The sequence below is a fragment of the Phalacrocorax aristotelis genome, chromosome 1 (genome assembly GCF_949628215.1).
Source record: "Phalacrocorax aristotelis chromosome 1, bGulAri2.1, whole genome shotgun sequence".
Classification (NCBI taxonomy): Eukaryota; Metazoa; Chordata; class Aves; order Suliformes; family Phalacrocoracidae; genus Phalacrocorax; species Phalacrocorax aristotelis.
In genome coordinates, this window is record NC_134276.1 from 151519800 (window position 1) to 151541690 (window position 21891).

General features: G+C 51.2%; 2 protein-coding genes and 1 long non-coding RNA gene across 13 annotated transcripts in view; 2 read left to right on the plus strand and 1 right to left on the minus strand.

Annotated features, from left to right (window-relative positions):
• The window catches only part of SLC6A13 (solute carrier family 6 member 13), a 34443-nt gene extending 22751 nt beyond the window's left edge, over window positions 1-11692 (plus strand). For 6 of the 9 annotated variants that reach the window (XM_075116102.1, XM_075116111.1, XM_075116128.1 and 3 more), the window contains 8 exons: window positions 2923-3026; window positions 5859-5983; window positions 7062-7174; window positions 7314-7451; window positions 8582-8684; window positions 9326-9426; window positions 9862-10032; window positions 11308-11568. In XM_075116102.1, the coding sequence (XP_074972203.1) occupies window positions 2923-3026; window positions 5859-5983; window positions 7062-7174; window positions 7314-7451; window positions 8582-8684; window positions 9326-9426; window positions 9862-10032; window positions 11308-11448 (996 nt within the window). In that variant the 3' untranslated portion in view covers window positions 11449-11568. Of the gene's footprint in view, window positions 1-2922; window positions 3027-5858; window positions 5984-7061; window positions 7175-7313; window positions 7452-8581; window positions 8685-9325; window positions 9427-9861; window positions 10033-11187 lie in introns of all 9 variants that reach the window. The other 3 variants (XM_075116077.1, XM_075116087.1, XM_075116097.1) reach the window with 2 other exon arrangements.
• Window positions 11693-13601: 1909 nt separating this feature from the next.
• LOC142054971 (uncharacterized) lies at window positions 13602-19118 on the minus strand. Its single transcript, XR_012660436.1, has 3 exons — window positions 18229-19118; window positions 17884-17973; window positions 13602-15057 (listed from the first exon to the last, which is right to left on the minus strand). It is a non-coding gene; the product is annotated as an uncharacterized LOC142054971 (long non-coding RNA).
• Window positions 19119-19270: 152 nt separating this feature from the next.
• Window positions 19271-21891, plus strand: part of LOC142067492 (sodium- and chloride-dependent betaine transporter-like) — a 42051-nt gene continuing 39430 nt past the window's right edge. The window contains exon 1 of one of the 3 annotated variants that reach the window (XM_075116162.1): window positions 19271-19396. The gene's annotated coding sequence lies outside the window, so the exon portion shown is untranslated. The remainder of the gene's footprint in view (window positions 19397-21891) is intronic. The other 2 variants (XM_075116172.1, XM_075116151.1) reach the window with 2 other exon arrangements.

Here is a 21891-nt window from a genome sequence, read left to right on the forward strand (position 1 = left end):
GACCACAGACAGGCTGAGGTCCCTTCTGCCCCCAGTGATCCTTCAGTCCTGGGACTTGCTGCTTCTACTTGGCTCCGTTATTAGTGGGTCAGGAGCACCCACGGCATCAGTCTTGTTGCAGTCCATTGACCCCGGAGCAATGAGGAACTGCCAGAGGGCTGGGAGGACGCAAAGGTGGCTTGGCCTTTGGCTCAAGAGCAGCAGTAACCTTTTAAAATGGGAAATTAAAGTGCATGCAGCCCGAGCTGGTGCTCACAGTCATGCTGACTAAGTAGGATGATAAGCTCTGCAAGCCAGCCTTAGCTTTATTTACTGTTTCAGCCACAGGCTGCCTTACTTCAAATGGGAGCATATGCTGAGGCAGGTCCTGTACTCCCTAAAGACATCCCTTTAGGGCTGGGCTCCCACACAGCCCAGTGTGCACCTGATGGGTGTCATGCTGGGCAGAGCAGGCAGCGGAGCAGGGACCCCCCAGAACACATGCTGGTCTCTGCTACACATTCAAGGGTATCACTGGGTTTTAGAAATGAGCCACTTCATAAGCCATGGAGCTAATGAAGCTTGGTGTCTTGATATTTGGCTTCTACCATGGCTGGTAAAGCATCAGGGTTTTTTTCCCGCCCCGGGATATTTCTCATGTCTCTTGCTTGTGTGATTTATCTGATATTTAAAAATGGTTGACTCTTCCTCTCTGTAGCTTTCTGCTCAGTGGGGAAGCTAAATTAATGTCTTTTTCCTGTTTCCTGGCTGTGTGAAATTCATAGGTAGATGATATCCTTGGGGTTTCTACCGACTGTTAAATCTGGTTGAAGTTTGTCAACTGGGTCCAATGTTATGGCAAGTGTGGGGTAGGCAGCCTGATGGCAAAAGCCTTGTTATCTTGACAAATTGAACTACAAGGGCTCTGAAGCCCCTGAAAGGGTGTGATTTGAGCTCAAATTTGATGAAAAAACAGAACTCTAGCGGTGAACAAGAAAATAAAAAGCAAACCTAACAACATTTCACCCTGCTCTGTGCAAAGATCCTTAAGTTATTGATGCAAAGGCGTCAGCTGGTCCAGCTCATCTCAGCTCCTTGCTGTGCCTAAGTAGCTTAAAAATGAAGGCTGTACCCTTACTGCCTGCAAGCACAGTGATGCTTTAGGAATCAATTATGAAAAGGGCTTTGATTTTTTTTTTCCTAATCTTTTTGAAATGCAAAAATTAACTGATATCCTGCTCTCTAAAGCCACGTCCCCATGCAGCTCCTCCAAACTGAGGTCAATTACTTTTTCAATGTCGCAGTGCCTCAAACTAGCTGTCCCAGTCCCACCTCACCAGCTGTCCCTTCCTATTTTACAAATCACAGATTTGATCTGACTCCCTGTGAAATTGTGAACATGGTTTCCATGGACTAAAGAGAAGGTGGTGGGACTGAATGTTAGCAGAGTTGTTTGCAGGACAGTCAGGGAGAGGAGTTTCACCAAATCTAGCCCTAGCAGTGCTTTGCTTCCTCTTCCTGCGGACTGCCCTGCTGGGTCTTGCAGCAGTGGGCAGGGAGAGGCTTTGTTTTGTGCAGCGGTCCTTTGAGCTAAAAACAGATTTTCCTCCAGAAAATCACAGCTAATGGGATCATAACATCCCTTTGTAAGGCCCTTCAACCTCAGAAGAGGTAAATACAAAACAAAACCTCTCGCCAAGTGATTGTTCTTTGGCCAGCATGGCCTGAGCAACAGGGGCGGTTGGGCAGGTATTGCCCAGCTGACCATTGCCTCAGGACATGAGGTCTTGGCTGACAGGTGAAGGTGTGATTTGGGGTCATCAAAAATGCTCTGGTGCTTTCTATTGACTTCTGTTCTTCTCAGAGGGGATCCTCGGTCAAGGCTGGTGTTTGTCCAAGGGCTCACCAACATTGCTACTCTGGGGAAGGAGGGTATTGCCAAATGGAGACTTTTCTCATTAAAGTTGTCCCAGTAATACTTTTCTACTGCTTTTCTTTCCTGACTAGCTTCTCTTTTCTCTCTAGAATGTGGCTGCTGTTCATCATTGGTTGAATGATTGTCTTATCTCTATTATATAAACCCCTTAGGAAGAAAGATCTTAGAAAACAGAGGGTTTAATTAATAATCTTTGTCATTGCTTCATTCCTCACTGTTGGTTTCTGATTTTGCTGTTCTTTGCAGAAGGTAGTGGTGGTGGTTGCATTGGTGACTGCACACAGCTAGGCTTTCAGATCAAATTTGGCATTGACAAATGTCAGCCTTGGAGCACTGGGAAATGTTATTGACAGTGAGAGCGAAGCAGAGTTCAAAGGCGCCTCGTGGGACTAACAGTGTTCTTGTATATTCTTTTAGGAGCTGTCTTTTGCAAACAACTCTGTTTATTTCTAGTACTCCTCTCCTCTCCAGTTAATTTTCTTTTAAGTTTTGGAGCCTTTAGATTAGGTCTTGGAGAGAAGAGCCACCACCAGAAGCTGTAGGTACCTGTGCCACTCAGTGGGAGACCAGGCTTGCCCCAATCAAGTTCCCCTCCTCTGCTAGCAGCAGGCTCCTTCAGCTCTTGTGGAAAGTGTTCATTTGGTCTCTCACTGTTGGGAGCCTCTGGAGAGTCACAGGGTCCTGCAGATTTGTCCGAGGAAGGAGGACATGATGATGAAGAGCTATATGCGCTGTGGGTTTGCAAAACTCTGGGCACATCCTGTCCCTTTGGCACTCTTAGCACCCCTGGGTACATCACTGAGCACTGTAATTCCTGGCACTAAATAGCCTGCCCCTAGAAAAAAAAAAAACCAGCATTGTCTAAATGCTGGGTATTGCTGACCTCTTGATCACTGGCCTTTCTGCCGATTACGGCAGCCCCTGGACCTCTGCCTCTTTGCATCCATGCAGTGTCTGTGCTCTGTGCTGGCCTTGTCTTCTCACCTGTGTTTGCATCTCCTTTGCAGGTCTGGATGGATGCAGGCACTCAAATCTTCTTTTCGTATGCAATTTGTCTGGGATGCCTGACAGCTCTGGGCAGCTATAACAAATACCATAACAACTGCTACAGGTAACTGGAGCATGGCTCTGCTGCCTAGAGCCTTCCCCTCCCTGAACATCAGTGCACATAGGCTGTTGAACTGCTGGAGGCTACTGGCCTTTTGAAGTGTCGTGTTTTCTCTTTCTACTCAAGGTGTAAGAAAAGTCTTTCCAGGTGTTTTGTCCCCAAATCCAGCTCTCTGTGCTTCCTTTCAAGAGAAGTTTCTGTCTCTGCCATGGATGACAAATCCCCTTTCCACACTAGCTGAGACCCAGCAAAGTCTAATCCTCTTCACTAGCTTTGTGACCCCAGGCCCCACACCACAACCTCCCCTATTACATGGGTGCATGAGTAGAGCTCTCAGGTAGAGCTGAGAGATCTAGTGGCTCTAGACTGGAGTCCTTTCACCTTGGCATTTATCCTTCCTAGGTACATTTGGACCTAGTGTCTTGCCCAGCTGTCAGTGCTCTGGGTTCTTATGTGCTATCTGTGGTCTACATGTAAACCTGTGGATATGACTTCTGCTTCTTGCATGCTCTCCCTGTGCTGGACTGCCCTTGAACAGAGATGGGCCAGGCTGCCAGATTCAATCAGGCTGTCAAGTTGAAGCGGTCAGGTGAAAATAAACTCATTTCACTGTAGATGTATCCAGTGTCTGGAGCTGCATCCCCAGGGGTAGAAAGCTAGTGCAAGTGGAAAAAACGTGTAAAGCTACCCTCCTCCCTTCCCATGCTTTCTGTGCTGGCTGTGTTGCTCCCCGCAGTAAATTCTCCCTCCAACTTTTAAATCTGAATTTGTTGTCATTGCTGTGGAAGGTTCAGGCAAACCACTGATTATGTGGTCCTTGCTTGTCATCTTTCTCTCCACCTTAGGAGAAGTTCACTCCTGCTGTAGGAATGCTTCTCCAACACTGGCTGGGCTTAGACTCTTCTTCCTTTTCATGACCATTCTTCCAGATACAGTTTTGAAAGAAAAAGCTGTGGGAAGAGATAACAGATCTGGCTGTGGCCTGCTGCATGTCCTTTGGCATTAGCCCCCTGCATCCCCAGTCTGGATGTGTATCAAGGAGATGATGACAGAGGCTGCTTAGTAGCAAGGTTGTAAAAAGCTTCTGTAGCTGCAGCTGGGAGACACTATAGAAAGGGGAGAGATGTCTGTTTGCACATAAACCCTTTATGCTATTTGGCTTTGCTAGGGAAATTGTTCTTAGTTTTGGTGTTAAACATCTCACCAGCCTGTTCCCAGGCACAGACCCAGTTTTAATGAGTTGGTCCTGTGCTCTGCAACCTTGGTTTGCATAGGGAGACAGGTCCAGACTTTAATAGGGCAGAGTGACACCAGCATGGTGCCTCACTGAGTTATCCCAGGCCAGGTGTAACCTTTGGTGACCTGAGAAATGAAAAGGATGTGGACAGGAGGGTCCACTGTTCATATGGCAGCAATCCAGGATGGCACCGAATGGCATTTCCTGGGACTGTTAGAGATATCATCAGGGCTCCCTTTTGGGTCAAAATCTGGAGAGACCTCTTTGCTCTGGCAATTGCCCACATGTTACCATCCACCGTGACACAGGTGACTGGAGAGCACCTCCCAGCCCATGCTTTTCCAAGGAGGGTTTGACCTGTCATGCATACACCCAGGGGAAAGGGGGAGAAACACCAGGAAGGAAGAGGGACTATTTGAAATAAATGGGAATTTATATAAAATGATTGAGAATATAACTTGAGTGGAAAGCAGGCACTTTTTAGCAACTGGAGAAATGAGATTCTGGCGTGGGCTTCCCACTGGGTTAGCTGAGCTTGGTGGAGCATGACCCTCCTTACCAGGCAGGAGATTTGCAGGGACTCACTCTGCAGGCCTTTTTCAGTCTCTCCTGCCTTAGAAACCAAGTGCAAAGGCAGAGCAATGGTGTTAGGTGCTGTGCCGTCCTTGACAATGCAGAGAGCTGTGCTTTGGAAGGAATAATCTGAATTTTTACGGTTTTGAGTCTCTGCGTGAACTATACTTTCTCTCTCTAAATGGTTGCAAACTGTGAATAGATCTAGTTAACACGCAGGGAGGAGCATGAAGCCCCAAAATGCTAGATACCTAAAGACTGATACAGAAAATCACACTGGATTTGCAGAATAACGTTTAATAAAGTTGGAGTGGGCCACGAAATGCCAGAAGGGGTGCCTTCAGTTTGGTTCAGAATATCTCGGAAAGATGCTGCAAATGTTGTTATTGTCCCCAGGGTTGCAGTCACAAGAGGGAGGGAGACTAGACCGTGAAAAGGAATTGGATAGATAAGAGATATTTAGTGTAAAGAGTTAGATGGATGAGAATGAGAGGAAACAGACAAAAGGGAATAGATCAGAGAAAATAAATTGGATGGCTCTGTTCATTTTTTTCTCATAAGGTGAGGACCAGGAGACATCTAGTAGTGCTGAGAACCAAGAACATTGTAACTGGTCTAAGAAATCTATTAAGGAAAAAAACATGCCTCTTCCTCAGACAAAAATAATCTTTGGTACTCCCTGTTACAGGAGGGAGCGGGGAGAGAGAGGAAAAAAGAGAAAAATCAGGTGTTTAGATATGTAGCAAGACTATCTCATGAGCAAGGAGCTTAAGTGAGGAATGCATTTTTATGTTGTCCTTGGAGAAGGCTTTCCCTGGGGGGGCTCCTGCTGTGTTGCCTACCCTGGGCCATCCTCCTGCAGTTCCTGGTGCTGAGCTGAGCTGTGGGGATGCTGCAAGAGAGGCCCTCCTGTGGGTACAGTGGCTGGGGTGGGAATGTGGGTGCTGCCCCGGGGGGCTGCCATGGGGTATGGGTCATAGCTGGACCCCCAACCTGGCTGATGCTGCTGTGCCCCCTCCTCCCAGGGACTGCGTGGCCCTCTGCTTCCTCAACAGTGGCACCAGCTTCGTGGCCGGCTTTGCCATCTTCTCCATCCTGGGTTTCATGGCAGGGGAGCAGGGTGTGCCCATTGCCGAGGTGGCCGAGTCAGGTGAGTGGGACTGCGGTGGGATGGGGCTGCAGGGGTGCTGCTGTTTGAGGACTGTCATGGTTCAGCCCCAGCTAGCAACTAAGCACCACACAGCCGCTCGCTCGCTCCCCTCTGGTGGGATGAGGGTGAGAATCAGAAGAGTAAAAGTGAGAAAACTCATGGATTGAGATAAAGACAATTTAATAGGTAAAGCAAAAGCCATACACAAAAGCAAAGCAAAACAAGGAATTTATTCATTACTTCCCATAGGCAGGCAGGTGTTCAGCCATCTCCAGGGAAGCAGGGCTCCATCAAGTGTAAAGGTTACTTGGGAAGACAAACGCCATCACTCCAAACATTTCCCCCTTCCTTCTTCTTCCCCGGCACCCGGCAGAACATGGGAAGCTGGAAAAGTCCTTGACTAGTATGAGCACTACTTAGCAACAACTAAAACATCTCTACATTATCAATACTGCTTTCAGCACAAATCCAAAGCACAAACCCATACTAGCTACTATGAAGAAAATTAACTCTATCCCAGTGGAAACCAGGACAGACCCCTCAGCAAGGGGAGTATGCCCACAGGCTACCCACCCTTGGCAAAATGATGTTGCAGTGGCAGGTTCCCATCCTGGCAGGCAGCTCTGCTTTCTGCCTCAAAACCCAGGAAAAAAATAAATGCACACTCATGAAGTATTAAGATGCAATGGCCATGTCTTGAGGTCAATATAAGCTGCTGGTTAGGGTTACACAGTTGCTGTCTTTTGATTGGGGGGTGAGGTGGCTTCATGGTGTATGCCCAGGCTTCTGCTCTGCTCCCCTGGGCTTAGAGGCTTTCCCTGGCTCCCAGGCATTGTGCCAGCAATGCAGCCAGAGCTTGCTGTGTCCCCTTTCCTTGCCTTCCTGCTGGGCTCCTCAACCCCTTGAGAAGCCTGGGTTTCATGCACAGCACTGGTATAACTGGAGCAAGAGGCTGCATGGCTGCAGGCTGTGCCTTGGCCAGGTGGCTGCCTCAGGCGGGTGAGTCTGCATCAGCTGTGCTGTGCTGCTGCTGCTGCTGCCATGCCACTGCTGGCTCTGAAAGCCCTTCTCCCTGCAGGGCCTGGCCTGGCATTCATCGCCTACCCTCGGGCTGTGGTCATGCTGCCCTTCTCTCCGCTCTGGGCATGCTTCTTCTTCTTGATGGTTGTTTTGCTGGGACTGGACAGCCAGGTAAAGGTTCAGGGTGATTCCCTGCCAGACAAAAGCCACCGTCCCTTCAGGACAGGCTTGAAGTTGGCTGAGTGGGGGCAGTGGGTCTGGGGAGCTGGTCAGGACAGGCTGATGGAGGTGGGATCTCTGCTTTTTGCAGTTTGTCTGTGTGGAAAGCCTCGTCACAGCTCTTGTGGACATGTACCCCACCATCTTCCGCAAGAAGAACCGCCGGGAGACCCTCATCCTGCTGGTCTCTGTCCTCTCCTATCTGGTCGGGTTGGTGATGCTCACAGAGGTATTTTGGGCTCAGACTACCTGTGTGGTACTCGCTGGGCCTGAGTCCCCCCCTGGCAGAGGGGGGCTCTGGAGGGTGGTGGTGGCCATGTTGGGGCTGCGAGTTTGCTGGTGAGCCCCATCCTGCTGCACAGTGCCTAGGGGAGGCTGCCCTTCCTCCCCATGGTGTTCACATTTTCCCTTCCGGCCCTCACCCCTTTTGCCAGTCACAATCCTGACACCTCTCCTGCCAAGACTTGATAATTTGAGCTCTGGACAGCCCATATTTTGGTTATAGATCAATCTTTACATGAGCCAAACCTTTACAGCTGTAGCCTGTTGCATGGTTGAGGTGAGCGCCTTTGTCTTCCTCCTTCCTCATGGATGGAACTACCCGAACACTTGGTGTAAGGAAATTTGTTGGGCCTGAGTGAGCCCCATATTTATTACACCGATTTCCTACATATACCCCTTGTTATGATTAATTGCCTAGCGGTTAAACTGTTCTGGTTTAAAACCTTTAACTTGTCCTAGCAGTATGTGTGTGTGCATTGATGCTGCCATGAAGCTCTTCGCATCTTCTCTATTAATTTGGGCATAGTTTTGAAAAAGCTGCCTTTAGTGTTGCACCTGCAGCTTTGTGCCTGGACTTACCTGCAGGCCCATTTTGTAGAGCGCCTTGCAGACCTGGGCAGTGAAACAGCCAGGGTGCCAACCTCTGGGCCTCCAGCAACAGGTACTTGCACAACTGCATGTACTGCTACTTCCCTGGGCAAATTAGGAGGCTGAAGTAAATCAGACGTGCTGTGCATCTTAAGGGGTTTCCACCCTCACTTCTAGATACAAGAGTTGCTTTGTTTTTGTCTTATCCTAAAATATCCCCGCAGTCGCTTGCCCTGCCCTGCCCTGGAATGAAGGGTTGCAGAGACTCCTGAGAGCAGGGCTGCTGCATGTTTCCACCAGGCCTTGAGAACAAGGGACATGGCCTTTGCTTTTGGCTAAAACCATGCCCCAGAGAGAGGAAGGTGCCTCTATCTCTGTGGAAGATATTTGGTTTGTTTCCTGCTCTGGCTGGAGCTCTTTGCCTGTGCCTGATTCCTTTCCCCTCTCTCCTTCCCCACCTCGCCTCGCTGCCTGCTTGGCCCTTCCCAGGGTGGGATGTATGTCTTCCAGCTCTTTGATTACTATGCTGCCAGTGGCATGTGCCTGCTCTTTGTGGCCATCTTCGAGACTCTCTGCATCGCCTGGGTCTATGGTGAGTATGAACCAGGGGGGGTCCCCAGCTCTGGTCACCCAAGCTCTCGCTTAGTCCATCCTAAAAATGCTGGTCCATAGCTTCTCTTGGCAATTGCTTCGCAGTGCAAGGCAGACCTCTAAACCCTTGCTTTGGTGCCCATGGACTCAGTGAGCGGGGCCTTCCTCACAGCAATACTCTGGGGGACCTACTTGGCAGATATCCCCAGCATGTTCCTACGTGCCCCTGCTTTTGTGGCCCGCCTTCCTTGGGGACTTGGAGCTGGCTGGGAAATCTTTTCCCAACATGTGTATAGAGGAGTCTGAGACCCTCAAACATTTTTGAGAGCCCTCTCTCAGCCTCGATGTTCACAAGGAATGGGTAAAACTTGGGTTTAGGTCCCAGCCTGGGAGACGCCAGCTGAGGGCCTGACCCTGCTGACTCACTGGGCTGTTCTGGAGTGAGAGGATGTTAGTCCGGGACAAAGACTGAAGCTGGCCATGCTCCCGGTGAGCTCCCCAGACAGGGCTGTCAGCTACGCTGAGGTTACTGCCTTGTCTTCTGGGGAGCACCCAAACAGTGGTGAAACAGGACCCCGGACATGCAGGCCCTGCTGCCCTCCTTCCCTGGTAGCAGTGTGGCATCCTTCCCCTTTTCCACAGGTGCTGAGCGTTTCTACGATAACATTGAAGATATGATCGGCTATCGGCCATGGTCCATCATCAAATACTGCTGGCTTTTCATCACCCCAGCGGTTTGCATGGTGAGGGCCCACAGGAAGAGGAGCTGTGGGGAGAAGACGGGCACAACTAGGTGCCTCTGAGATATAGATACGTACATATATATAGAGGGATGTGCATATGTATAGGGGGTTGTGGCCTGTACTCTGGGAGCCTGTTGTTCTGTGTGTTTGTGGCTTTGGGGGCTAGGTGTGGGGCTAAACAATGGGGAGAGGAGCCCAGCTCAGCAGTGATAGAGGTGTCTGCTGGTGAGGCAATCTCCTTGCTGCCATGCCCAGTGCTGCACATGGGGGCTGTCCCAGCAAAACTTGCTTGACTGGTGTCTCCTCTGTTACTGTCCTGGGGAGATCTCTGTTACCATGAGACCGTGCAGGTGTAGACTCACCAGGAAGGACCTCTCTTGGCTAATGGTGTTAACTTTCTTGCTTTTTTTCTCTTGGTCTCTTCCACCTTGCCAGGCAACCTTCCTGTTTTCTTTGATCAAATACACCCCGCTGACCTACAACAAGAAGTACGTGTACCCGTGGTGGGGAGACACCCTGGGCTGGCTGTTGGCCCTCTCCTCCATGGTGTGCATCCCGCTCTGGATCATCTACAAACTCTCCACCATGAAAGGCTCCCTCAGAGAGGTGAGGCTGGTGCTCAGGGATCAGGGCATGGGCTGTGCTTCTGCATTGAAGTCCAGCCTTGCAGGGGGATCATTTGTGTGTTGCAGGTTAATTAGCAGGGAGCCTAGAATAAATTGAATGAGTCCATTGCTATAACTGAGTGTTGGTTTTATTAAGTTCTGCCTGGCTGGAGGGCTGCTCGAAGCTGGCTTTTGCTTCCTGGTGCCTTTTGTTTATTGCTTCTGTCTCTTTGCAAGTACCATTAGGAAAAAGTTCATTAGATGGAGAGGATGATCTCCAGTGCCTCAAGTCAGTTTGGAGGCTAGCCTTGACTGAGGCTTGGGGACTTGCTCTGAGAAGGCTCCAGATCCTATGAGTGTGGTGGGCAGCTGAGTTCCTCAGTCTATGCTGAGGCCATAGGGGTGGGTATAGGGGATCACTGGGAGTTTGGAGTTTCTATCACAGCCTCAGTGCCCTGGGCCTGCCCAGCTCCCAGAGCTGCTGTGACCCATTGCTGGCTGCCCTGGGAGGGTGGGGACCTGGCAAACTAGACCTTGCTCCAGACAGGCATCCTGTCCCCACCATGGCTCATGGTTTCAGGAGGAGGCTTCACAGACAGTCCTGAACACCCAGGATCCCACCCATTCTCTGCCTCCCACAAGTACTCGGGAATGGGTTGACAGCAATGGGCCCTGACTCCTGTGTTCAGCACAGAGAGGGAGGAGTAGGCACAGCTGCAGGAGCAGGGCCACGCTGCATGACGTACACGGTAGCCCCTTATGCACTTGCTGTCCCAGTTAAAGCCAAGCCTGTGTGCGCAGGCTCTTCCTTTGCAGTCTATGCCAATGGAGGGGATGACCTGGAGGTACTTGGGCACCAACATTTCTTTGGACTGCTTTCTAGCCCTGGCCTGGAGCAAAGAGAGGACAGAGCTTTCCTACCATATCTGAGGTGTCTCATGTTCTCAGTGCTTGTCTTGGGACAAGTGGTTCAAAGATGAATTTATCCCTTCAGTCTCTGAAGTGCTGACTGTCCTAATTCAGGACATCTCTGGCATTTAGGGACCAGACCTGCAGCCCTGCCTGGCTGGCTGAATGATACCCATGACTGGAAGGGGAGGACCCAGGTCACCTTTTGTGCATGTGGCTGTGTTCAATGCCTGCCTTTGCCTTGCAGAGGCTCCACCAACTCACCTGCCCACTTGAGGACTTGCCTTCCATACCAGGCACGGGACAGCCCCTTCCCTCCACCAGAGCTGGCCTCTTGACACTGACAGAGCTTGAATCTCATTGCTAGGACCGGTGTGGCTCTCCCTTCCCCCAGGATGGTTTCTACACAGCCTTTACCACCTGTTGGATAACACAAGGATTCTTCACTCGCCAAGGAGAGAGGGCTTCCTGGACTGAGCTCCCTTCCCTGGAAGATTTGAAGGGCTGAGGAAGAGGCTGTCATGGAGATGGTCTGCAAGGAGTTAGCAATGCACCTTAATCCTCTCTCCGGAGAGGGCTCTGAAGGGACAGATCAAGCACCGGTATTCCTGAGCATCCCCAGCCTTCTGGTGGGCAGAAAGGAAGAACTGATCCTGGAGTGGAGAGTGTCAGAGAGTCTCGGAGGTGTGGCTCCAGTGTGGACTTTGGGAGCTTCCACATTCATTCCATTAAATCCTTGTTTTTCCCCTCCAGATCCGCTCTGTCTCAGTTTTGTCTCACCAGCATCCCTTGCTCACAGCATGTTAGGCGGGATGTGCGTTAGCAGAGCTTTGCTGGGCACTCAGGTCTGGATCTCTCTTACACTGGCACATCGGTATGGGAGGCTGGCCAGAAGAGAGGAAGCTTGGTTAAGGTAGGAAGGAAAACAGGGAACACCAGTTCAGAGCCCTCCCATAACTGGTAGGCCCTGGGGTACCACTGGTGAAGCAGAGTGCGCAATGCCACCTTCTGCTGGAGCCATTGCCAGCTCCCAGCCAAAAGAGTCATCTGGCTGATGAGTCACTGGGCTATTCCCAGGGTCTGAGAGAAGCGCGTGGGTTTGCGCTTTCTTTGTGCAAGTGGAGGATCATGGGAAACTCTCCCTCATCTCTGCAGGTCTATGTCTTTTTTAAATTTTGTTGTTGTTGTGCTGACTGCTTTCCAGGCGCTCTACAGCCAGTCATATTGGTTTTCCTGCATATGGAAGAAGGGCTGCGTGGTGGGAAGCAGGATCTGCATGTTATGTCAACAAACAGGGCCCCTCGTTTCCAGGCTGTTTGGGTTAAAAAAAAATAATTCAAAGAGCTTGTGTTTTAAGTGCTGTAGCCCCAGCATCTGAGGAGGGCAGCCAGAGGACATCTAACCCCGGGGAGCTGGCTTGCTCCCAGGAAACCCTGAGGGAAGCCGGAGCCCGGGCAGAGCTGAGCGAGCGGCCGGAGATGCTCGGCTTCCCGAGGCGCAGAGGGGCACGGGTGGGCACCACGCTATGGCCGAGGCCCCTGGTAGGGCGGGGAGAGGAAGACGCAACCGAAAGCAATCCACGCCACCAGCCACAAGGTGGCCCCAGGACTGCGCCTACCGCCGCAGCGCGGGGCTGGGGGGTCCCCGCGGGGCGGGGGCTGCGGGCACCCCCGCGGCGGGGCCGGGGTCCCCACCCCACTCCCCCCGCCTCCCCCGCTCTCGAAGGGCCTCTGAGCCGGGTGGCTTGTCTGGCTCTGCTCGCAGGGGCGGTGGCTCGGCCTGTTCTAGTGGCTAGCTGTAGGGCTACTGAGAAATTTTCCCGAGTCACCGTGACCCGGCCATTTTCCCCTCCCTGCCGCCTGTTGAGGTTTTCTCTGCTGCAGACAGCTGCCTCCCACAGGGAACGGTGACCCCAGTTGTGGCACGTACTGGTTTTAGACCTCTAGGCAATGGCAAGTTCTTGAGCTTGGTTTTCCCCAGTTTAGTGTTGTCAGAGCCGGGTGACCTGAGATGGGAGGCAGGTCGGTGATGGAAAGGGGGCAGGAGCTTTCACACACAGAGACGGTGAAAGTCTGATGGGCACCAAGTACTGATGGGATTGCTGCTGGGGGTGTGTGTGTGTGATGGTGCAGACTCAACCTCCAGGAGGGAGACCCCACTCATCTGTGGTCCTCTGGTGCTTCACTGGCTCTGTTCCAGAGTGGCTGTGGAAACCTCATCTCATTTCCAACCTGTTTTCCCTTTTCCCCGCCTATTTTCTGGGGCGGGTGGATTCCTTTGTTAGGCTGTATGTGCATTCATGGGCAAACCCTGCCATGGTCAGCCCTGCACCTATCAAAATCTCAGCCACTGGGTTTTTCACGCTTCCCTCCGCTGCATCTGGAGAATGCTGGGGATGCTGAAAGCATAGGGCTGGAGAGCAGGAGGTCAGGGCTGAACTGGCTGTCACAGTTTTCCTGGGCATCCTCAAAGTCTCAGTGCTTCGTGGTGCTCATGTGTGAGCTGAAGGTAGGAAAGAACTTAGAAACCCAAGAAGACCCCTTTTTAGAAGAGACCCCAGTTTGATGAAGGATGCAGCTATCCAGCTGCCCTGCCATTTGGATATGGTACTGGCTGGTAGAAATTACTTCTGGAAATGAGGGAAAAGAGTTCAATACAGAAGTTTTCTTCTGTTGGCTGTTTGTGTGAATTGTGTCAGAAGCTCCAGGGACAGATACTTTTTTATTCATGGCATTCTAGTCTTAAACAGAATTATACTTTCATTTTCTAGTAATATCTATAGGTTTGGCCCACTGGGAAGATATTTTAACCCTAATAGAAAATAGTAATTGTCCACAGCTATCTCCAAAATATGGCTGATGTAGAAAGTCTGCTCAGCTACATAAAGGCAAAGTGGGAGTCTGCTGAAAGGCTTGTGACTTGCTTTGTTTCAAAATAGTCTGGTGTCCAGTGAATTGGGCATGTGGTTTATTGATCTGGTTATATATGAGCCAGGAGGCCTCCCAAGCCTGTGCTCTTACATGACCCAATTGCTGTAAAACTTTGGATGCACTAAGCAGGTCAGATAAGCAAGAAAACCAAAGGTTTTGCTAGCCATTCCTAACTAAATGTCTTATTTCTGATAGGACTTCAAGGCAAAGTATTGGAACCTGTGATGCCTGGCTTGAAATATCAGTCAAGTATATTCTGTATTGCTCATTGAGAACGTTGATGGACTAAATCTGAAATGAATATATTTGAAACTTCCAGACAACATTTTTCACAGCATTCTTTAAGACCCTTTGGTTAAAGGGAATTTTGGTGAAATTTAGAATGTGGTGATTTTGGCATACCGTGATTGTTCATGATTTGGAATATGGTGAAAGGGATTTTCATGGCATTCAGGATGAACCCAGTACTCCTTGCAGTCTGTGGAATTTACCCCTACTCATACCTTCTCCAGCTGAGGAGATGCTGATGTCCCTTTAGACAGGAGATGTGTGTTTGCTGGAAATTTGCCACCTTCGGAATCCCAAATCTGCAACTTAGTCTGAGAATTCAACCCATTATTTCCAGGAAACAGGGAGTGAGATTAAAGACCCAGGTTTGGGTTGGGTTTTGGTGGTTTTATTTTGTTTGGTTGGTTTTTGTTTGTTTTTTTCTAGTTTCAGATGAGAAGTTCACATAAAAATAAAGAAGTCCCTGAGATTCTGCCCCAGGTTGTTAGTGCTTGAAAAGGATGACTGACCTTTCCATCCATCTGTCTGTGAAAACCAGGCTCTGCATTTCCCATACTGTAGTGCTTGCATCAGTGGTGCCTGGGGAGGATTCTCAGCCCCCTGATCAGGCAAAGAGATACTGTTGACCCTGCCATCCTCCTCCATAGATGGAGATGCCCACATAGGATAGGGGAGAGACTTCAGATCTTGGGGACAGATCCATGGACCCGTGGAGCAGGATGCACCTGTTCCTGTGGGGAGCATCCCGCACCCTGGGGCTCATGCATGTTTGAACAGATGCCTTGAGAGGTCCTTCTCCTTCTGCCACTAGTGATATGCAAGACAGTTTTCCGTGGCTATTGAAGAATGACGTCCTGTGAGTCGTCTTGTACGTTTCGTTGACAAGAAAAGTGGATGCGCTGGGAGAAGACAGGCCATGGTGCGTAAATGGAGAAAGCAGAGTAAGGTTAACATCTTAACACATGGAATACATAATCCTGTGAAGCAGAGGTCCCCAAATAATCTGTTAAGTGTGTCCTACAGGCCAGTGCAAATGAGCATATCCCTCAGAGCAGGGCGTTTAGCTGAGCTCTTGTCTGCTAGTGTGGTTAGCAGCCTGCAGAACAGGGATCTGCCTGGTGCAGATAAGGGAAGTGCGCGTGGGGGAGCACAAAGATTTGGGAAGCCATTACTTCTGAGAAGTTCACAGTGACTTGGTTACATTCTTCTTCTTCTGACCTGTCCAGAGTTGTGCCACTTTGGGCAGCAACATGCACTTCTCTGTCCCCGCAGACCAACCTTGGCCTTTGCATTCTTGTGCCTGTGTATCAGAGGTGTTTGCTGTCACATCACATGTCCCATGGCAACAGGCTCAGCTGCCCTGAGGAAGCAGGGAGGGAAAACAGGAGCAAACAGGCACGTACCCATGTGTCCTCTGCCTGTCTTTTTTCTGTGGCCCTCCTTGGTCTCTGATCAACACTGAGCATTGCTGATAGAGAGGCTGTTAGATCACAGATGACTCCCCAGCACCACTGATCTTCCCTCCTGAGCACTTTTATTGCTGGCTCTGGGATCCTAAGCCATTTGCCTGTGCCTCATCCTCTTCCCCACTGGGGATGCTGTGAAATAAGGGATGTCTCACCCTGCCTGTACTTCCAAAGATAGAGGCTCCTGACAGCCTCTTATTCTCCAGAAGCCTGGTGCAGGAGTGGTGCTGTGGCTGTCAGAGCTCATCACAGTTCTGTGGGGCCTCATTAGCATTTGTTACTTTGGTTATGTTCACTTGTGATTAGTTACAGTGAAACTGTTGTAGGAAGTCACAGGCTTACTTAAGCAGAAATTAGCCATAAACATAAGAAGTAAATTATAAGAATGCCTAGGGGAAACTCCTCTGCAAACGTAGCGTTCAGTCAGCTAGGCAAGTTCCCAACCGAAGAATCAGTGGTGCTGTGCCCACGGGGGAACCAGTGTTTCTCCCATTTTGTTAGAAAAGGTGTCAAAAGGTGGGATTAGTCTGGACTAGCAAGGGCAGTTGTGGCTTCTCCCGCAGGTGGCCCAACGAGCAGAGCAGCCAGGGCTGCAGGCTCCTCTGTCTGCAGCACAGAACCTAGCACCTGCGTCCCCCAGCCTCTAACATTTGGAAAGCAGGAGCACATTTGGGATGCATCCATAGGGTGTCACACTGTCAGGATGCACTGTGGGGAGGGCTACGGAGAGCTGGGTGCTGCCAGCGTCAGAGCTGCACGTGGCAGGAGGGGTCCCAGCTCTGAGAGGGGTTCATGCTGCCTGGGAAGGGGAATGCTTTGAACATTTCAAAAATTTATTGCAAGCAGTGCTTCCATTATGGGGATGGAGTGTTTAAGAGCAGCCTCACCCATGCTCTCCCCTTCCCTTCTGCCAGCAGGGCCTCTTCTCCCCTCCTCAGCTACCTCCGCATGCCTGTATCAAGACACCTTTCTCCTGAGGTTGGCATTTATCCCCCTCAGAACCTCTCCCCAGGGCTCATCCCTGCTGGTGTCTGTCCCCTGAGCTGGCTGAGCCTTGGCCGTGGCTCCTCTTGTTGGGCTTGCTCGCAAATTCACATCCTGCCACATAATCTCTCTGCTAGCCCTTGTGGGAAGCTACCTCTGCCCGTGGCAATGACGGAAGAGGAACCCATGCCGTGGGGAGACCTGCAGTCAGATTGCTGTGTCCTTTAGTAGCCCTGCAACAGCTGCGCAACCCAGGGTGCCTGCTCAGGGGCTGACTCTGCCAGCAAAGGTGGCTATTAGTGGTCAGGGAATGTGTCACCCCTTCCCTTGTCCTCTCCCAGGACAGGGCTAAGCACAGTCTGTACCCCCAGAGCTGATCTGGTCAGAAGGTGATTTCTGGTTTTTGGTCTGGGCCATCACACTAGTGCAATCCCTCAAGTGGAGGCTGTGGCGGTGGGATAAAGGTGCCCCATGCCCATAGCAGGATTTAAAACCACAGTGAATTATTGCCTCGTGGGAAACTCTGAAGCCTGAGTGTAACTTCTGGTACCTTCTGGGCTGGAAAGAAGAAATAGCAGCCTTTTTTTTCTCGTGGGCAATGATTTTGACACATTGCTGGATAAAGTTTTCATTTAAGTTGACTTTCTTCTTGTTTTACCTTAATGTCGCAGGTCATTTCCCATCTACAGTTTTGCAAAAAACTGCGATGATCCTGTGAAACACTTCAGTGTGGATAAATCAAGTTTTTAGGTCAGCTCTGCTTACCTAGGCTTATCTCAATCCCCTTTTCATATCCTGATAACCTCTACTGCACCTTTTCCCCAGCTGCACTGGGTCACACCGGTTCTCTGTGGCAGGATGGGCAGCGGCACAGTCCTGTGTTGTGCAGCCAGGACAGGATGTTCACCTTGCAGTCTTTCAGGATTTCAGCGACAGCCCCCAAAAAGCAGAAGATGGAGCATGGCCCCTCTGATGTTGATCCCAGCCCATGTAAGGGAAGATCAGCCTGTATTTCTTTGGGTATGGGACCAATCCGCTCAACCAGCACACATGATAGGTGAAAGCCAGGGCTCTGAAAAATGGCATGCTTGGAAAGTTTAATGCTGGAAATAGGGTAGTACATGTTCTATTTGGCTGCCTGTGAAGAGGCATCTCCTGCTCCAGCTGCCACCCCAGCACTCTGACCTCAGGGCCCCATTGCCCAACTGAGGCCTCTGGGACAGGGCTGGGCTGGCTCAGAGCTCCCCAGCCCCAGGGACATCCCCCAGCACTCACCCCGAGCGTCTCTGCCCCCTCTTTGCACTGTCCAGCAACATGGGCTCAGACCAGCTGCCCCCAGTGTCAGCTGAAGTAGTATATAAACACCTGCAAAGTAGAAAGAAATATTTTTTCCTCCTGCCTCCAGTGCTGGCCTCAGTAGTTTATCCTGAGCATCCCATGAGGCACAAGGGTGACTCCTTTCACACAAGTCTCCAGCACTGCTTGTCCCCAGGCAATCCAGCATGCTCTAATGTGCTCTGATTTCACTGGCTTCTGGCACCCATGGAAGACTTTTCTGAGACAACATTACAAACAACATTACAAATGACCTCTATAAATCACGCAGGCACATAAACCTACCACTTCCCCACTCTGTGGTGGTGAGGACTTTTGTCAGCTCCCAAGTTTCCTACTCTGAGGGCACCAGGGAATGCTCATCTGGTGAGCTCTGACACAGGTGAGCGGATAGGAGCATGTGCTGGATGTGTCCTAGCTTCCATCTTGCATGCTGCTGTGGTTCGACAACATGGGTACGTTGAAAGGTCAGTAGGAATTTGGCAGGCATGTTAACAGACAAAGCAAAAGACAGAACAGTAACAGCATTAACCATAGTATTAAAAAAAAAACCTGAGCTGAACTATCTTGAGAAAAATGGTATAACTGGAATGCCAGCTGCTGCTGTTAGTCACGAGAAGCCCTGGAAAAGTGCATTGGGGCTGAGCTGGATACAAAGAGAGCTGCCAGGGCAAAGGCACAGAGGGACTGCTCGCTTCTAGCGAGCACACAGACATTATAAAAATAAAGGATCCAGCTGTATCTCTCCCTGCTGACAGAACTCTCTCCTGTGAGCTGTGTTGACGCTTGCAGCGTATGGCCCAGGCATGGAGGGGTCTGCAGGAGCCTGGGACAAACGTGCCCCCTCCACCCACTCTCTGCCTTTTGCTCCATCTGCATGATGGTGTTGGTGAGTCTCGAGCTTGGCTGCCAAAACAAGTTTACTGTAGTGATCCCTGGAGTTGGAGACAATGCCACTATCCCACTAAAGTCCTGGAGCCCCAGAGCAGTGGGGGCATGTGGCAGCCAGCCTGGGCCATGCCGCAGGGCCTGCAAGGGGAGATCTCGTTCCTGCTGAGGTCGAGAGGACCTGGAGTTACTCCACTGACTGCTGCAGTTGGTCTTTGCAGACTTTGGGTCTTTACCTTGCCTGACTGTGGCTGCTTTCTTTTTTTGTTTTCCTGTCATGGCCACAGTTCAAGGTCTGGAGAGGTGTATGTTGTAAGAGAGCTGGGGAGAACGTTCTCCCCCCACCCCCGATGCACCTCCCTTCCTGCTGTCCCACCACTCACATGTGAGCTGGGTGATAATTTGGTGGGGGAGCTGGTGGAGGGGGAGGGACAGGAGGAGGAGAGAGGTGAGTCTTTGCCTTAACTCTTGCTGTATCTCTTTGGCAATCAGTGAATTCCCTGCCTGGACTCCTGTGGGACAGGACAGGACAGGCTTGCCTGGGAGAGACCTGCACTGTTTTCAGGTGAGTTGAGCGTTTGCTCGTTGAGCAGATCTGGCTGGATGTGCGTGTCATGCTGGGAGTGCTGGTGTCTCTGGTCCTCCTGCAGCCAGTTGCTGCGTGCCAACTGCCTGACGTGCTCGGGGGAGTGGGCCAGCAAACCTGCAAGGGGAAAAGCTTTCTACCGTTAAGAAAAGGAATAGAGAGCTGGAGGATGGGAGGGAAATAATTGGTTTGGATCAACCCAGGGAAGAAGTTTTTCTTTCAATAGTGCCTATAGGAAAGGACAGGCAGCGATGCTGCTGCAGGGCTGCCGGGAAGCTGCAGAGCAAAGGGATGCCTGAAGGATGGGTAACTGGTACTGAAGGTTGAGGCAGCAGAGAGAGAAAGAAAAGAGAAGCAGAAAGATTGAGAAGAGAGATGAGAGTGGGCCAGACAGGGACGGGGATGATGGGCAGCAATGGCTAGGTGATAAGAGACACAGGAGGAAAGGTGCTAGGAGTGAGTTAGACTGTAGGCATTTCAGCTCCTTAAAACACAAGGCAGTGACTCCCTCTCCTCCTGGGCTGCCCTGCAGAGGTGCTGGCCCTGGTGCATTGACTTGGGGGCTGCAGCTCTAAAAGATGTGCCTGGCAGTACGCTTCTTGTTCTTCTTGCCTCAGAGGCTTCATCAAATTTGTTCCCATGTAGGGGTGAGGCAGGGAGACAGCACAGTTTGTGCATGTGCTAAATTCTGGGGATCTGTGGGCATATTTGTGAACAAACCCAGACAGAACATATAGGGATTTCATAACACCTGATCTGGGTCTCCTTAAATCAACAGTGCTTTTAAAGTAATCTCTACTAATCAGGGCTTTCATCCAATGCCATTGGAAATGCCATTGCCCCAGTTTTTCCCTCTTTGACAGCTGCTGATATGAGAGGCTGAACCTTGGACCTGACCTTTGCAGCTCTGCAACAGCCCAACTTTGCTGGATTCATGGGTGCAGATGTGGTCCTTGCAAAGGTCAGGCTAAGGAGCCCTGTGCTGTGTCTCTACCTGCCTGCGCTCCTGGGCAAGACTATAGGAAAGTTTTGGTGTCGCAGGTTGGAGACCAGAAACTGTGCCTCTTGGAGGGCGCAGGTTGGATGCGGTGATGCAGTCCCCTTGCATTGCAATGTGGCTTTACAGCAGGCACCGCTAGGAAAGGGTTACAGTACTGCTAGAGTCATAGCCACACATGCCTCTGCCTGTCCCAGTTTCACCTGATGGGTCTCATCCTCTGCACCAATTGGAGATGGCTGAGCTTGTTCAGGGTCAGCCAGGTAGATCCCCATCCTGCACCTGAGTGGGATGTGGGGTGCTGGGCTCCCTGTGCAGAGCTGAACAGGGAGCTCAGTGCAGGGCTGATCATGGTGCAGAGCCCATGCAGCACTGCTCCGCTGCTCTGCGACGGCTGCACGCACATCCGTGCTGAGGCACCAGGCTCTGCCAAATAAGCTGTTGGCTCCCCTTGTCCTCTGTGCTGGGAGGCATAAGGTAAAGTGTCATGCCATAACCTTACCTGTCTTTTGGAAGAGTTTTGTTTGAGTACTCTTCCCCTGTGCTTCCTGTTTCTCATCACTCTGATAGCAAGTGCCCCAGGCTGTGCTTTCAGGAGGCTAGACAGTGTGTATCTCTGTGGGAGAGCTTAGCTAGAAGTGCCTAGAGCAGTGTGATGCCAAATCCCCAGTGCTGCTCTCCCACCTCGAAACCACAGACTTTTGGAGACATTGGCTACCAGTGGTGCTGGCTTCTCTGCTCTCCTGCCCCAAAGCAGCAGCTTGAGGGAAGCGACTGCAAGGTTCAGATTTTAGGCACTGCAGAGGTTAGGATTTTGGCAGCGCTCCACATGCCCCTGCAGAGGGTAGCTGCTTTGCTGTCCATCCTTCCCTAACCCCTCGGCATCCAGCCTCAGGCTGACCTGGGTCAGCAGCAGGCAGCCAAGCAGCAGTACTGGGGGCTGGCAGCCTCCTTTCCTTCCCCTGACCTGCCCAGGACTGCCAGGTGGCATGCCTTGCTCTGTGAATTTGCTGCCCCGGTGAGATGGCAGCCCTGTACCTACCATGTCCCCTCCTGCGGACTCTGTCCTGTTCCTGTGGGACACCTCCAGGCTGCACTGCAGGTCGCTGCCCCACCGTGCCCCTGTTTGCAAAGCGGGTGCTGGAGCAGCATAACTTTCACCCTCTGTGTCATTCACCTGCTCCGCTCCTCCAGCCAGTGACAGGCCATACTGTCCCCACACTTCAGCCATGCACAAGGACCTCTGAGCAAGCTTGATGCAGCTGTAGGAATTCGGCCAGACACCTCCAGCCACTATGTGGGTGGCTCTAGGGGCTCTGCTGGTGCCAGGCTGGGGCCAGTCTGGCTCTGTGTCTGTAGGAGACCTGTCACTGCAGTGATCTGTAAGAAAAATGGATCCTGCCGTGGTTCCATGCTGATGGGTCTCCTGCTATGTGGCAGTGGATATAACCAGACTATGGGCTGAGGGAAGTTCTTG